The 18,501-nt window shown below is 38.9% G+C and overlaps 1 protein-coding gene across 1 annotated transcript in view; it reads right to left on the bottom strand.

Moving 5' to 3' along the window:
* The window catches only part of LOC124132902, a 39,873-nt gene extending 22,224 nt beyond the window's left edge, over positions 1-17,649 (bottom strand). The window contains exon 1 of the mRNA XM_046497062.2: positions 16,723-17,649. Within this exon, the coding sequence (XP_046353018.2) occupies positions 16,723-17,524 (802 nt within the window). The 5' untranslated portion in view covers positions 17,525-17,649. The remainder of the gene's footprint in view (positions 1-16,722) is intronic.
* Between the last annotated feature and the right edge of the window lie 852 nt (positions 17,650-18,501).

Below are 18,501 nucleotides of genomic sequence, written 5' to 3'. Positions count from 1 at the left end.
ATGAATAAAATAAATATTAAATATTTAAATAAATAACCAGTGATAATGGACATTTATGAACATTAAAACATTAATAAATTAATATTCAAGTTGTACAGAAAATATTTCTGAACAATGCCTAGGGTGAGAGTCCTAATAACTTAAATAAATTAAAATCTGAGCCATTTAAAAAGAATTCTACATATAAAGAATTTCCCCGCATCTTATGATATGAAATATATCAACACTCCATCATCAAATATAATTCTCAATCATTAAATACAAAAACACTGTATTAATTTGATGACCACATTAGTTTTGAGATCAGTATAATTAGTTGTATTTAACCTTCCAGACCACCAGACAAGAACATACTACAATGCACTTCTCTCATTCCACTGACACTTCTGCAATCCCATTATTTGATGAAATGGTATGATGTCGATAAGAAATTTCTTTATAGATAAGAAATAACTTTAAACTGCAAAGTTGTAATAGATGGAATCACGAGTCTAGGGAAATTTCTTTTGTTCAGAAATGCAAGGCATTCAAGGAATTGACCCTCAGTCGAGTCACAGGTCCATACTTTTTAAAATTTAATATGTTCAAAGTTCCGGATAAGTAGATTTTCACAAGGACAAGTGACACTGCTTTTCAATTTCAATTTTCAGCTAATGTACCTATGTTCCATTAATATTCGCCTACAGTGCATTTCGCCTACAGTAAAGCTGGTTTTTAGAGCACTTTGCTTACACTATGAAAAATGCACCCCTTACATTAATTTTGGACTAGCCCAAAGTATTTTGTATATCATTATTATTTTATGCTCTGTTGACAAACCTGTGAGTTGCTTTGAAAAATGTTGTTTGTATATTTCCTCTCAACGCCCAGTATTAACCTTTTGAAAAAAATAGTTGTGTTTAGAGTCAAGCTATTGTTATCCAAACCCCATGATCAGCTAGTGAGCAAGCCAGTTATGGAAAAGATTGAACAAGAATAAGAGGAACTACAAAATTAGTAGATTAAAATATTTAGTAAGTATTGTGTTTTAATAAGTTAAGAGTTTTGACAAGAGAAGTGTCAAATATTTGTTATCGACCTTTTATCATGTTCAAATACATGTATATATAAAATAAACAACAAGTGTACTACATGTCTAAAATTATTCCTTGTTTGTTGACAATGGCATTGCATGGATAAGTTCATTACGGCATAAAGGGGATGAAGGTTTTGCTATTGTGTGCCCTGCACCGTTTTGTTGTTTTGATAACACTGTAGGTAAATCCGCTGTAGGCGATCAGATTCGACACCCCTGTCTACTTCCGAGTACAGGATGCTACACATTCCATACAGGAAGTTATATTTCTGAGGAATTAAACTAGATATTACACCAATATGCCTGGTCAGTCATTCCCAGGGACTTGAGTCAGGTTTTCAGCTTAGTCAGAGGGGCTAGTAAATTGGGAAAATCAACATTGATATGTCCAAAATCAGGATTTGTTGAAATTTCTTACTTTAATGTTTGGATATATTGTAGCATTTCATCGCAGTCAGCGCTATAATGTACAACTAAGCAGGAAAGACATTTTATCATCTTTCCTGTCTTCAGTGAAATACACGAGACTCAAATATTATCCAGATGAAACTTATGCATAACATTAATTTGAATTAGGATAGTATTTAGTTTTATTGACACCTATCGAGGATAGACCCGGGACTGAATACTGGCCTCAAGACCACTTCATCAAATACTTATTATTTATCCACATGTGTATATATAAGCTAAGGTCCGAACCATAACTTTGATACCCATATTAAAAAAATCACCATCAAATAAGCATTTCTTGTTTGGATCATGTTTAGTCAACATCAAACACGGGTGTATATGTTGTTTTTTTTGTAAATATACATCTCTTAACACAAATAATGGTGATGATCACTCTTCACAACCATACTCTTACAGGAGTAAGGAGTAATTTCATCAATCACAATCACATTGGGTCAAAATATTGGAACGATGGGAATATGAAAAAAAATAGAAACAACAAAAATCCTTTTCATAATCGATTGTACAATTCCGGCTATATCATGAGCATGTGTTTATGCATCACTATCAAATAGTGATGACACCAGGTGTTCAAAAAAGGTGAGCGTATCCTGCTCCACCTGACACCACCACAAACACATGCAAAGGCAAGTCATTCCTTCACCTGAAAAAACACGGGAACATATGGTACAAGTCAAAATTTGGAACTTCAAATCTACTCTGACGACATTCTATTTTTATTTTTTTTCCTCTTGATTTTTCAATATTCATCATGATAGAAAGATTTGTCAAGCATCTTTGTCAGCTTTACATTCCCAACTCAGCAAACTGTTCTAAACAATGATCAGATGACCCATTCACAACAGGCACTGAAATTTACTTAGTCAAGAAAATCAAAAGTATTGTTTTATGTTTGTGGAACCCTACTGAGGCTAGATAATGTCTGAATGGCTTAAATTCAGAAACAAACTATGAACAAATGGTGAACAATGAGTGAGTGGGTTTAACGTTGCTTTTAACAGCATTCCTGTTAAATTAGTGTGTGTTATATCCTGAGTGTCAGGTTACTGTGGGAGGAATGCCTGAAGTGATGCAGGTCTCGGAGGTTTACCACTTTGGTGAAACCCACAAGCATTGGTATGGTGCTGACAAACCTAGAAACATAGTCGGGGCGAACTGGGGATGAAGAATGCGAGGATGAGAGGACAAGGGACAGATATTATGATCATGATATGATTTAATGTGTAAGAAATTCAACCTGAAGTTTTCCCTTTCATCAGATTCTCTTGACTCTCAGATGGTGACACATGTTGACCAACCGATGGTGACACACTTTGAGGAACATTTGGCAATACACTTTGACCAACCAATGGTGACACACTTTGACCAACAGTTGATGGCACATCGGTCAGAAAGTGATCAGTTATTGGCACATGCTCAATCTGTGCACTACTCGATGACCTCATGTTATACCCAACATCAAATACATCACCTAGATCAATATCTTGTTTGTGTCCATCACTTCCATCAGCAGACAACACAAACGTTTCAGGATCCGATCTCAGAGAATTGTCTTGAGCTTCATGTACCACTCCTTCCATGGAAAATATTTTTGATTCTTTTAAACTTACACAATTGTTGGTATGGTCCCCAGTGAGTCCAGGTGTTTGGTCCAGGATCCACTGCAGCAGAGCATCGGGCTCTTCCATGCTCTGGGACAGGTCTGTGTAGCTCGCTTGGGTGAACAAATCACTCTCTGCTGCAGCTTGCTGTTCTGCTGATGTTCTTTCTGGAAGGATATGACTTTGAGGAGAACGATAGCTTGTAGGGACATCATGTGCTGCTAAGCTCTGCTCAGGAAGGACATCTTGTAACACTGGGGTCCACCTCGGATGGCCAACTTCAGAGATACTTTGTTCAAGGACAACAAGTTCTGCTGAGCTGCCCTGACTTTGGCTTCTAGGAACTAAATTCCTTGACGTAAGGACATTACATTCTGAGCTGCTCTGAGTTTGGCTTCTTGGAACTAAATTCCTAGATGTAAGGACATCACATTCTGTTGAGCTGCTCTGAGTTTGGCTTCTTGGAACTAAATTCCTAGATGTAAGGACATCACATGCTGAGCTGCTCTGAGTTTGGCTTCTTGGAACTAAATTCCTAGATGTAAGGACATCACTTGCTGAGCTGCTCTGAGTTTGGCTTCTTGGAACTAATTTCCTTGACGTAAGGACATCACATTCTGATGAGCTGCTCTGAGTTTGGCTTCTTGGAACTAAATTCCTAGATGTAAGGACATCACATGCTGAGCTGCTCTGAGTTTGGCTTCTTGGAACTAAATTCCTAGATGTAAGGACATCACATTCTGTTGAGCTGCTCTGAGTTTGACTTCTTGGAACTAATTTCCTTGACGTAAGGACATCACATTCTGATGAGCTGCTCTGAGTTTGGCTTCTTGGAACTAAATTCCTTGATGTAAGGACATCACATGCTGAGCTGCTCTGAGTTGGTACTAAGTTCCTTGAAGTAAGGAGATCATGTTCTGCGGAGCTTCTACGGGTTCCTGCTGGTCTCTGCAGGCTGCTCCCAGCATCTACAGTTGAGATTCCTGAGACTCCAAGATCAAACTCTCTGGTCTGATGAAATGAGAAAGATGTTTGCTCAGTGCCTAAAACAGGGATCTCACCTGGCTTGTAACATTCTCGAGACGATGCTTGGCAATGTGGTTGGCATAGATTATGTATTAGCAAAGGAAAATTTTCCTGTTTTGGACAAACATTAGCTTCAGAGGGAATGTGTGCTTTGGAGCTGTTGCTAGCTTTATAGGTGTTTGGAGCAACTACAGAGTCTGATATTAGACTTTGTTTACAAGGGTTTGTTACTTGACCCTGTCTGGGGCAGTTGGACATTTGACTTGGCCAGGATGAGTTTGATATTTGACGCTGTCTAGGGGAGTTAAACATTTGACCCTGTCTGGGCAAGTGTGACATTTGGCCCTGTCTGGAAGAGTTTAACAAGTCAAGCCCGGATGGATCTGACAGTTGATCAGGTCTGGATGAGAGTGACATTAAACCTGGTCTGGATTGATCAAAACTAGAAACATACGCCTGATGACTACTAATTCCTGAGGGCACAGTTAATGTGTGGTAAGTCTGGACCTGATCTTGGGTGGGAGATGTGGACAGGGCTGCAGAGGCACATAAGGATTCTGATGGGGCCGTAAAACAGCTGCGGGCATGACTCCATCGATTCATCACCTGTGATGATTCTTGACCCCCCTGTGATGCTTCTTGACCCCCCTGCCCAGGACTCAGTGTTTCAGAACTTGAGATGACTCCTGGACTAGCCTGAGCCTGGTAGAAGCAATAACTTGAGTGGGAATAGGTTAATGATGGTGTGCATGTGGTGTTGAACACTGCTGACTTACTGGGGGTCTGGCCTACACTGGTGATGGTCTGACCACCTTCCTCTTGTTGCGAATAGGCCACTGGACTTTGATCTGATGTTAAGGCTGGAGGGATGGAGACGTTGGCCAGTCTGTGAGACATTGGTCCTGTTTGAGACATAAGTGGTATATGTAGAGTTTGTGCTCGAGTAGGAACCACCAATCCATGAGTCTCTGTAGAAGGTGCCATCATAACGGGACTAGATGCAAACAATTCCTGGGAAGTGGTTTTGTCTTGTAAAGGAAGAGTCATTTTGGACATGTCCATCATTTGCGGATTAAGTGCTTCCAGTCTCTGAGCTGAGGATGCAGGCATGGTGGAACTGTAGACCAGCTGCAACAATTCTCTGGAAGTTGTTTCACCTTGAGAAGGAAGTGTCGTTGTGGACATATGTGTCATTGGTGACTGGATTGTTGAAGATGAGGTCAAGGTGGGACCGGAGGCCAACAATACCTTGGGTTCTACTTCAGAAGGAGATGTCATTGTGGAGACATTTGTCGCTTGTGATTCCATATTGGATGCCCATCCCTGAGCTGAAGTTGCGGTCATAAAGGGACAAAAACCTGACAGTCCTTGGTATGTGCTTTCTACTTGATTAGGAATTGTGGGCACATGTGTCCCCTGTTGTCCAGAGTGAGTGAAAGGTCCCTGGGATGTTGTCGCTCCTTGTGACCTGGTCCCTATGAGACAAGGGCCTGTTATCGTCTGAATCATCGAGGAGTGTATTGGCGATTTCTGGACAGGGAACCCATGTGTTTCCACAGCATAAAATGATGATGAAGAAGCTGATGAATCAATGCTCGAGGAGGAATACCTCTGATATCTCTGTGTTTGGGTATCAGTGTAAGTTGGACCGACAGAGAACAATTGACTTGAAGGGCATCCAAAGGAACTAACAGGAGTCGATACCGAGTCCAGATTCTGTAGATCTACCCTCTGTAGATCAGATGGAAGGTTCTGGGAATGGTCACCGTAGATTTCCAGCACTCCAGGCATAGCTTCAGATGTTCTTGGTGTGTTTTGGTTCCTGCTTGAAGAGATGTCGTCCCAGGTCACCGGTGTAGTATCATCTGTCTGAGATGAGCTGAAACTTGACCATGATCCCTCAGTCTCGTTGACAGTGGGCAGACATGCTCTCTTTGCTGCAGAGCAGTCGGAAGTGGATGGACCTTGGCAAGTCCTTCTCTTCTGGGTGATGTTGCAGGTTGGGCATGCCTGACAGAATCGAGTAACTATTTGCTTTGTCACCATACACCAACGATCCTTCACCTGAAACAAAACACACAGTTATTGCAGCGGTATCATGAAAGAGAAAATTGGAGGCGTCAATGATTAGAGTGAGTGAGTGAGTATGATTTTATGCCGCTTTTAGCAATATTCCAGCAATATCACGGCGGGGGACACCAGAAATGGGCTTCACACATTGTACCCATGTCGGGAATCGAACCCGGGACTTCGGCATGACGAACGAACGCTTTAACCCCTAGGCTACCCGACCGTCCCGTCAATGATTAGAAATTTTATTATCAATATATATTGATTGATTATAGAATTGATTATTCTGTCTGTGTCCAGATGGAAATTAGCTATGTAGACCTGGCATACATCAATTTTATCCTAAACATGAACTGAAATATTTCATCTTCATGAGCTCAAGATTAATTGGGTTATGGTGATTAACTTTGCATATTCTATGAAAATACACTGCTTATCAGGATGTCTGCATATTTACTCTATGAAACCTATGAGCATGGGTCGGGAGCTGAAAAACAGTTGAACAATTATAACCCAGAATCAGTGCATCCTGACACAACTGAGGGACGCAACTGTGAAACTTTGAATTGTATTTCAGTGACATCACGTCTAAATTTACACAGCAAGGGACTGACAATTGCCTTAAGACCACTGGACTTCCTTGATAAATACCCATAAAAAATGAAAATCTTAAATATATAAGAAGTCAGGGTGACTCTTCTTTATGCAGCTTTTCAAAGTGTCAGTTTCTTTACCAAAGTGTTATATTTTGATCAGCCATTTCAGACCTTTTTTAAACATTTTAGGTGCTTTTTGCTATCAAAGTGAGTGAGTGAGTGAGTATGGTTATACGCCGCTTTTAGCAATATTCCAACACTATCACGGCGGGGAACACCAGCAATGGGCTTCACACATTGTACCAATGTCGGGTATCGAACCCGGGTCTTCGGCGTGACGAGCGAACGCTTTAACCACTAGGCTACCCGACCGCCCTTGCTATCAAAGAAGTGCAAACTCCCTACAAAAGACATAAATAGTCATGAATATTCATGGTAATTGTGTTTATTTAAATTTGACAAAACAACAGTGGCAATGATTCCGTAAAGCGCTCGGTGATACCAGTTCTTTAAGCCTCAATGACCACATCAGTAACATCTGCAAACTGGCATACTACAATACATGAAAATACGAGCATATTACACCTGTACTAATGAAACTACACAGGCTCCTGGTTGCAAAGCGCATCACATTCAAAAGGTGAGGTGAAATGGGTATAACGTTGCGTCCAAGATTATTGCACTTATATAGCGACGTGCATGCACATGTGTGTGGCTGCTGATACTAGTCCAGACAAGTACTAATGCCGATTTATAGCGCTAGCCCACAGAGATACCATGCATCAGTTTAACATGAATACCCCACTCAGACACAGTATACTGACTCCGAGCCGACCATTCCTTGTTTAAGCCCCTTAATGCCGAGCTCCAGACAGGGTAACAACAAGTACCATCTTTAAACGTCTTTTGGTATGACGCGGCCGTGGATCGAACCCCACACGCCGGGCGGACGCTCTACCACTAGACCACGGAGGTGGTCTCAAATTCAAAATACTTGAGTAAGTATACAAATCACTTCATGGCATCGGTCCACCTTACATCAGAGAATTGATACAGCAGTATCAACCAGTACCGTCACTCAGGTCTGGCAACAGTCAGCTCCTGTTTGTGCCCAAAACAAGAACCATGTTACTTGGTGACCGATGCCTTGCAAAGGCCGGCCCAAATCTTCGGAACAACATTCCCATCAACATCAAAAGTGCCAACGATATCAAAGAATATAAGAGACTGTTCCAATCTGCCTACAAAGCTCACTGAACTCTAACTTTGACTCATGCAAAAGCGCCTTTGAGCATATCCAATCTGGAAATTGGCCCCATATAAAATTTATATATATTTTTATATTATTACAAAGGGCATGCAAAATCATATTAGATGCACTTCAGTAACAGTAGAGAATGCGAAAAACCAGGTATTGTGGTCGGCATACTCTCATACACAAGTTTAATGTCTTGTCAGAGACCAAGCGGCTGAGAATAGACATTTTTTATAATAGTTACTAGACAATAATATACCCCTTCTACATTACTACGTTTTTCTTCTAAAAGATCTGGGGCCGTCGGGTAGCCTAGTGGTTAAAGCGTTCACTCTTCATGCCGAAGACCTGGTTTTGATTCCAGACATGGGTACAATGTGTGAAGCCCATTTCTGGTGTCCCCCATGGGATATTGCTGGAATATTGCTAAAAGCGGCGTAAAACTCACTAAAACACACACTCTAAAAGATCTGTAACAGACACAAGAAAATACAAATGATGTGTAAATAAAGACTGCTCAAAGAATGGTCCAGCAGTTGGTCTGGGGCGCTTATTGGAGCAGGGTTTTGTATGTTTGTTGTTTAATGCCACACTTTGGCAATATTCAAGCTACATGACGGCTGTCTGTAAATAATCGAGTCTGGACCAGACAATCCAGTAATTGACATGATGAACATCATTCCACTAAATACGGATAAGATGACATGCATCAACAAGTCAGCGAGCCTGACCAGCCGATCCCGTTAGTCACTCAATACTTCTAAGCTATATATATTTACCATACAGCATTCCCGTTAACCGGTAATTACCATTTTTTTTATCAGTAAAATTAGGCTTTGACCAGTAATACTTGTGACTGCTAGTCCCTGTGGACCGGCAAAAAAAGTACCTTATAAATCTTTGATATTCACATCAGTACATTTTTCGAAGAAAGCCAGCTTGTCTGTTACCATCAGGGTTTCCCCTTGTCTATTTCTAGGTTAAATATCCAGTTGTAGCGACTTCGTCTCGAAATAATATAACAAGAAGAGAAAATTGTGACTGAAGTTTGTGTGAATGACGTATAGATCTAACTAAGTTACTGAAGTTCAGAGACAACATCTTTGCACTGAACATGATGTTGAAAGAAAATAAACCAAAAAATTTTCATACGTTTTTTGATTTGTTGAAAGATGGGATTGGCAAAAATTAGGGGGAACTGGTAATTTTTAGAGTTGCCAGTCCACAAGGACTGGCCTTTTCAAAAGCCAGCGGGAAAGCTGCCATACTACATCACTAATCCTGGTCTGTCTCATGGTCAAAGAACCATAGTTTCACTTCCGTCCAGCGCTAACTGTAATGCTATAGCACTGAATCAAACACTAGATTTTCCACAGGTTCAGGGATCTCAATGGGGCTTCTTTTCAATTCAGACATTATTAATATTGAAAAATTGCAAAAACTAAGAGATACATCCCATCTTGATGGAAATAATGCAAAAAATTAATTGAGAATCTACAAGGAGTTACGATAAAACTGAATACGTAGGTTGTCTTACAAGTATCTGCCAGACAGTCGGGCAGGCGGAGGAAACTATCAGGCTGCCTGACAGAAAAGTTACCAGTCACGGGCAGCCGGGCGGGCAGTTATTTCGAACACTGTAAGCAGTCCGAGGAGGCTTATGTTATCTCATGTTGAATTAAGTTCCTTAAATCACGCCCTGGTTAGTTTTTGTGCGAAACTTTATATCTTCTTCAACAGTTGTGCCTTTCGACTCTAATACAAGGAAGTTTGAACCCTTGACATGAATTAGGTAATGATAAAATGATAAACTTTAGCATGTAGGTCGCTATACAAATGCATGTTTGTTGTATATGATAAAGTCGGCAATATTCCAGCTCTGGCATAGCAGTTACACAGAAAATAATTGACCTATCAAGTTAGGACTCGAACCTGGACCTTCTGTGAGACAAGCAAACACCTTAACTACTGGGTGTCCACATCTCTCCTCCAAACACGAAAGCCATAACGTTAGTAATTAGTAACATCTGTGTCCGGCAAGGGTGTATATTAAGTCCCTTTCTATTTTCGTTTTTCATAAATAAATTAGCATGTCAATCCAAAATAATTGTGCTGACAGTATTCAACAATATCCCAAAACTATTAAATTAGTTTTGCTTCTTTTCGCTGATGATATAGTAATGTTCAATACCTGGCTTGCAAAAGCAAATACCGTATTCGACGTAATAAGCACCCTGCTCTTATAAGTGCTCACGGCTTTTACGGTATAATTTATATTTTTTTAGATTTTAGTTATAAAATGTTTTAAAGATTCAACAAGTGAGATTTGTATTTTGTTATGACATGTTTCACTTTCTAAGTCAGAATTACTGTTAATTTCATTTTCAAAATGACATACATACAATTATCATTAATCAATTATCATTAATATATAATCACATATTCAATCTTAAGTCATAATACTGATAGGGCCAAAGGCCTTTAGTAAATATCTAATAGTTTCAGTATATTCACATGTCATTAATTTGAAACATTTGTTAAAATTTGGATTGTGGTAGAAAAAGTTAAGAGGATATTCTGTTTTTAAATCATTATACACTGAATATACACGTTAAAAGTGATATTCTTCAATACAACTATTTTTACAAAATCTACAAAGCCCATGTTCTCCTAAAATGCCCACATAGCTTCCTGTTTCAATAAAATAATCATGTGATCTACAACTATTCATGCATTTAAGAAACACCTTGCCAGTTACAGCAATATGTTTTTGGGCTCTAAATTTCTGATCTATACAATAGAATCGGGTTTATTTTTGTGTAAAATATTTTCAAGTAAATGTCACTTGTAATATTGTCCAAAACACTAAGACCAAAATGTTTCTTGGCTTGCAATGATATTTTATGTGCATTCTTAAACCAAGTTAATATACTTGTAATGCAATTTTTTTTTTTTTTCCATATAAGTTCCTACCATATTTAAAAACTACGACTATGTCCATATTTACATTAAGTTTGTGATACATGTACCGTATTCGATGTAATAAGCGCCCAGGGCGCTCTCAAAATTAGAAATAGGGGGCTCTTATTAGAATATTATTTTGGTTGAAAAAAAACAGAGTTGAAAGATAAATTTTGTGGTTTATGCTGATAGCCTGAAATGTTTATATAAGAGAGATACATTTTTCCAGAATTTAATTGCCCATAATTAAGGGTGCACATAACACACGAGTGCGTATTATACGCGAATAAATAAGTGTTGTATACATTGATCAATCGGAGGGGTGCTAATTGGGAATGTTCACTAGCCAATATATAAGGAAATATCGCCCTGGGTGCTTATTAGAGCGGGGCGCTTATTTCTTCGAATACAGTACTATAAAAATTTTATATGATATGAAAACAGGGGACCTATTTTATTCCACATTCTGAAGTCATGAACATATTTACTACTCCACTTGTGATAGGGTTAATAAGATATGTCATTCTATTTAAATACATGTATACACTTTTCATATCATGAAAATCATTCTTGTGTGTCATCGAAGGTGGAAACATCCCCATCAAAGTGGTGTAGTATATTTAAAAAGGAGCAGCGAGACTGAGTGTTAAGTGGATGCAAGCATGGATAGACGGAACCCAGTACCATATGTTCTACCAGCTTTGTTAAGTCGGGGGAGAATAATTCAGACGATTCAAAACACTTCCTTAACATTAGTGTTCGAAATTAACACGACTCTGCTAGAATATAAATAAACTACACCTTTGAGAAAGTGGTTACACTGACATTTACTCCCGGAAATAAAGTTATCTTATTTAAAAATATATATCCACAAAATATAAATAATAAAATCCAAATGGAGCTCGGAACAATCCTTAATTTCCTGAAGCCGAGGCAATCTAGATTTGCCAAATCATTCTAGACTTGATTGGACTCCTTTTAAATATTTTTCTCTAGGGGCTAGGGTCTGGGAGACAGACTAGAAAGTGGTTAAATGTAACATATGTTATGGTTAAATGTAACATATGTTACATTTTGGGATTACATTTTCTATGTAAAGTACAATTTCTAAACTTCTAGTATTTGTTTGGGTGGAGTTCCATCCAAGATTCCCCACAATCCAGTTAACATAATAATACAATTGTAAATATATTAACGAAAATGAAATGATACTTACCAGTCTCCACGTCCCCTCTTTACTATGCTTGGCATCTTGGTGACATTTGGAAATCTCGTCAAAATACTTTTCTTTGATAAGAACAGGCAACTCCTTCGTGTCCTTCTTTGGCCTCTTCCGCCCATTATCCAAATCTTCCTCCTCTTCTTCGGTCTCTGCTCTCCTTCTTTGTCTATTTCTTCGTTGTATCTCCTGCTTTCTTCGTTTTTCTATCAACTTGTCAGGATTCGACAAAAGAACTTTAACCCCATCTAATCCTTGTTTCACTGAAAACCCCTTTGCCCAGTCCTTAAAGTGGGCATCGCCCGTTGGACAACGCTCATATTTTCGTGATTCAACAGCTTGAATTGTTTTTTCATACAACTCCTTGTCGATATATCTTTTTTCTTGATGGTTTTTGCCTGCTTTAGACTTATCAATTTCTAAGAGTTCATAAAATCTTTCTCGAGAGACAAGTGCTTCCATGGTGATGGGTCTGCCGAGCCATGACTTTCTGTTTTGAAGACACATGTTTTCAAGTTTCATTTAACAGTGGGAATTATGATTCTAATTTAGAATTAGGGGAATTGTAACTGTCAGAGTACATATTTAGGGAATTTATACGTCTATTTATATAAGGAGCGAGAGTCACCAGGTGATTCAGTATCACAGGCATATATGGCGTAATCAATATCACTGACCTACATTCCGACTGCATATTACAATGAACGACTTGTACATTAAGTAAAACCAGTCACTCGCATCACCCCCTCTTACAAAGGGGATGTTATTCTTACTTCCACTTAGTAATACATAACTGTATTCGTAAATACTTGTTTACCAAATACTTGGTCAGCCTAAACCAGAAAATACAGCTCAACATTATCATGTCGGGATTCCCCTTGTGGGAGTGAATCAACTTCCTCTTTCATTTCTAACAGTGTGCGTCTATACATTAACACAGGCAGGAGTCACAACACTTCAGTTTTACACTGCTAGTCGCTATCAGCCCAGAAACTGAAACACGGTTATGCACACTGATACATGTAATTGAAAAGAACTTCATGCATTGATGATGTTTGTATGAAACATTGACTAAATAATTCAGGAAGTGACGTGACTGAAAGTGACCATGACTTATCAGATATGACCTAAACATTCCTTGGTATTGAGTTAGAAAATTGTTTGAGAATGTCAGATCAGAATGTGTGCTAGATATTGGTCATCGGATCATGTTGGAAACTTATTAAAAAAATTAATAAAAACTATCTGACGTTTAGTCTCTTTACAAACAAACAGGAAGCACTCTATTAAAAACATTAAAAGTAGCTAAAATAAATTCACATTCGTAGGATTCTTTAGGGAAATATAATTATTAATTTTCTAATAATCCATCCATGCATTATGTACAGAACTGTGTGCAGATTGCTATATATCATTATGAAATATAATTTTATAGTTGGTTTTCGAGGCAGACCTTTAAAAATGGAACAAGAAAAAAATAAAATAACTCCTAACAATTTGGGGGGGGGGGGGGGTGTCTTTGAAGTGAAAAATAAAACACACAAAATTTTATCACCACTGTTCCCAAAACATGGTGAATAATGTGTAGAAATCTTTATTATAACCCAAAAACAATCCATTATCTATCGGTATCATTACACCATCATACTTCCATGAATGTGTTAACTACAAGTTTATTTTTCATTCATTAGTTTGTTTTGTTTGTTTGTTTGTTTGACATCATGAGCATCGATCCACGCAATTGGGATTAATGACATGCATCAACCCTGTCAAATTGATAATCAAGATCTATATTGTGATAAAACGGGTCTTACAACGTGAAATGCATCAAATCATGTGAGCACCTTGATTAAAAACATGAACAGATTTGGAAATTATCTATTAACAACGAGTTGACGGTGCACATGTTTTGCAAATCCTGCAATCGACCGAAATCTGCACAACAGTTTACGAACAGGATTTCGATTTCGGAGCGCGATTTTGATTTGACTATGCATAGACTCAATAGTCCAGCCAAAATGTAACTCCATAATACTAGCCTAGTTCGGCAAGGGTGGAAACTGGACTTTTAAAGTCAGTTAACTCTCTTGCCTCAGGAAGACGATCTGGAAGTGGAATTTAATTTTCTTCCGATCACCTACACTCAGTTTCAGTTCAATTTTTAAACCAACTAATAAGCTTAGGACAACATTAAAAAAAATATTATTGATTTTCTTGTAAAATTTCATGTTAAAATTTGATTAAGTCATAAACGTTCTTATGACTACAGTGGGGACGGGGAAATTATTAAGCAAGCTATGAGGAAACTATATTTGATACATTAACATAAAACACTTGAAAAAATGACAGTGTAAGAGAGCTTGGGAATTACTCAACATGGTCATCATAAGTTGTAGCAGTATCACAAGGGGTATATGTTGAGGGTAAAACACGACTCCAAAGTTCTGTTTGAAAATGTAAAACTGCAAGCAAGGGAAAGGCCCGAACAATACAGTTTGCCATGGTATAAAAGGAATTGTATCACAGTGTGCGAGAGCAAGGACATGTGCAGCATGCACACAACTGAAGTCATGACATGTAAAATTGAACACCCTTTCATCACCTGCTCCGATGAGGTTGTAGATTTGATTCACGTCATGCAATTTTCATGTAAACAAATTTGTGACTTTTAACCAATCAAAAATCGACATCATATTCATATCAAGAGGCCAGTTTATAAAATTTCATTTGTAAAACCTAGGTCTTACAATTCAAATGTAAAACCTCTTAGCCGGTCTGACATGAAAGTAATACCTCTCACAATGTTACCATGAGATAGGAAGATGCCTACGCAAGGCAACAGTGGCAGTAGGTTTATAAGTGACCTTGTGTGTCCTGTCCGCGTCAATGAAAGTCACAGGACACAGCACAAGTTTACCTCAACTCAATCGAACAGCTGTTTTCTATCAATTTTCAACTTGTTTTCATGTGTTTACAATGGCAGATTGAAACATGTCGGCAAGATAAATTCGTCGTAGCAGTAGGCCTTACATTGATAGATACATTCATGTACAATTGATAGAAAATTGATGTAAATTTGATAGAAAATTGATGTAAAATTGATAGAAAATCCATGTAAATTTGATAGGAAACTGATGAAAAATTGATGTTCAATTTATGGAAAACAGCTGTAATAGTAAGCTGAGGTCGACTTGTGCTGTGTCACATGACTTTCATTTACTCGTAAAATATGTGAAGCTTTTTCTTTCATTGCAGAGTGCAAGAGTACTTTTACCCCACTCTGGCGTGATACGTAGTATTTTATGAAGATCAATGAATCAGTTGGATCTCAACATCCTCACATGGAGGTAAAATACAGGAGCATGTTAGCCTTATGACTAAAATACTGAACTATGCTGAAAACTGTTCTTTGAAATTGTGTTTGTTTGTTTGTTGTCTAATGCTGCACTCAGCAACATTCCAGCTATATGATGGCAGTCTGTAAATAATTGAATCTGGACCAGACTATAAATTGATTGATATGATGATTTGATGAACATCAATCCACATACCGTATTCGATGTAATACGTGCCGGGGGCGCTCTCAAAATTAGGAATAGGGGGCTCTTATTAGAATATTATTTTGGTTGAAAAAAACAGAGTTGAAAGATAAATTTTGTGGTTTAAGCTGACAACCTGAAATGTTCATGTACGACAAATATATTTTTCCAGAATTAAATTGCCCATAATTAAGGGTGCACATAACACACGAGTGTGTATCATACACGAATAAATAAGTCTTGTGTACATTGATCAGTTGGAACGGGTGCTAATTGGGATTGTTCACTTGCCAATATATTAACAAATATCGCCCTGGGCGCTTATTCGAGCGGGGCGCTTATTACGTTGAATACGGTAATTGGAATATGATAACATGCATCAGCCAAGACAAGTGAGCCTGACCACCCAATTCCAAGCCTGACTGAATGATCCTGAAATGTTAGTCGCCTCTTTCGACATAAATATGCTTCACGGAAGCTGCAGTTAGGATGAGTGAGTGAGTGAATGAGTGAGTGAGGGGAGGGAGTGAGGGGAGGGAGTTTAGGAAGTGTTTCTTGCTGAAGTCATGTATTGGCGACAGAGGACTATTAGCCAGCGAGACTAATTACAACCACTATGGAAACTCATATGCTATGCTGCCCAGAACATCAAGAGTTTCAACACAATATGAAATAAAAAATTTGCATCACCATAAATCCTTGAATAAGTACTGGGTCGACCCACAACTCCAAAGGAATGCATGCATGCTTTAAAAAAATACCTGGTCTAAGTATTCTCTTAAAACTTTAAAAAAAGAGCCATTTAAAAATATTAACCTCGGGTTTTGAGGACATACCACGACAAACACTGATGCTTATTCAAGGATTTAGGATTTTGAACAGGATTCATAACAATTTCTTTATAGTAACCTTGAGTTTGAGCACCCTCAGTTTTACTCTCCTGGTCTTCGCTATCTTCGCTGTGTTCATTATTAATCAGCCTCCTCTTCTTGAAAGGCAGCGACTTATTGTCCTGTTTCTGTCTGTCGCCACTGTTTAAGTCTGTATGAAATAATGATATGCTGCTGAGAGTCGGCAGTGTGCCCAGTGATGGAATGTTCAAACTGGGTAAAGTCAAAGATAATGTACTTGGTAAACTAGGAATATTTGACACAGTGCTACTTGCATTTGTAACCTGGGGTTCTAGCACTGGCATTTCACTACTTTCTGAACTCGTATTTTTCCGCTTCGTCCTTGTCTTTGTGGGCGTTTCTGGCTCAGGCTGACCTGATTTCGATTTTCTCCTCGGTGACCGTTTAGGAGCTTGCTCCTGTGCACCCCCTTTCGATTTGGACGCAACACGACTTGGTTTATTTCGGGCGGTATCCGTCACGCTGCTTTTTGTCGTGTCATGATTTGTCCTGGCACGTGACCTAGATTTTTTCGCTTCTGAATTCGACATTTTATCACCTTGGTTTATTTTCCTACCCCTACCTCTGCCTCCACCTCGCGTTCCCCTGCTAGCAATCCTTTTGGAAGTCCGAGGCGAGGCTGGGGAATCCCCAGGATTGACGCGCACAACAGACGACAAGGCAGACATTGCCTCCGCGGCCGCCATTCTGTCCGCAAGCTCCTTCTCATCGATGTCAACCTCCATGTTGGTGGAAATAACGATCCTAAAACACTCTTTTTTGTGGAAACTTGTAGGAAATTCAACTAAAGTGGCTGTCATTGTTGAGGAGGGACACCCTCAAATCCAATTTCCTCTTCAATCGAACCATGGACGAAGCTCGTAATTCTAACAAACGTAAAATCCCAAGGAAACATGGTTCAGGAAAGCACCGACCTGAGCAGGAGGGAAAGTCCCAGGGAACACGTGACCACGCGCAGCCAATCAAACCTACGTATTGCGAATAATTGGGGATTCCCCCGGTGCATTAGGGACTTACGTGGCAGATATAAATAGAAAATATTCATTTCAGCGAGACGGAGTCGCCATATTGCGCAAGGCAAAATAGGTGTTTCACGGGCTTGTTTCACGTGAGACGAAGAAGTACAGTTTATTTCAGGTCCACTTAGTATATTCTTTCCTCAGGTTGTCTGCGTGTGTTGTATTCAAAGAGATGTTACTAAATTCGCCATTTTCACTACAAAGTTATCTCCCCTCGTCCTAAGCGACATATGGCTTGCGTGGAAAAACCAGTTTTGTATTTTCGGAGGTCGAAAACATGGCGGATGTCAGTTGTGCAATATTGGGGAGCGCTGTTCAAGCTAATCTTTCGAATATGTTGATTCCATATATTTATGTAATTATGTATATTATCTCATCATCTTTGTGATAAAATTCAAGCGAAAAATATAAAAGCTGGTGAATTCATAAATACAGTAACGGCCCACGTATATATAAATGCTCTGACCGCCTGGCCTGCTGTTTCTGCGTATTTGAATGTGAATGTCTGATGCATTAGGCCTATAGCACGAGGGTTGAATACATCCTGTTTTCCTGGAAATAGCGACAATGACCTATATATATCAAACTGAGACCAGACCAACGTCAATAGCTATTTTTGCTGAATGATGTTTTTATTGAATTTATTTCTCTATTATTTTATGCAGATGTGTGTGTGTGTGTGTGTGTGTGTGTGTGTGTGTGTGTGTGTGTGATAGAGAGAGAGAGAGAGAGAGAGAATATTTGATTTTTTTATCCCG

The sequence above is a fragment of the Haliotis rufescens genome, unplaced genomic scaffold, assembly GCF_023055435.1.
Source record: "Haliotis rufescens isolate VD_foot unplaced genomic scaffold, xgHalRufe1.0.p SCAF_18, whole genome shotgun sequence".
In the NCBI taxonomy this organism is placed as follows: Eukaryota; Metazoa; Mollusca; class Gastropoda; order Lepetellida; family Haliotidae; genus Haliotis; species Haliotis rufescens.
Note: the sequence above shows the minus strand (reverse complement) of the source record. Positions and strands in the feature narration are given on the sequence as shown.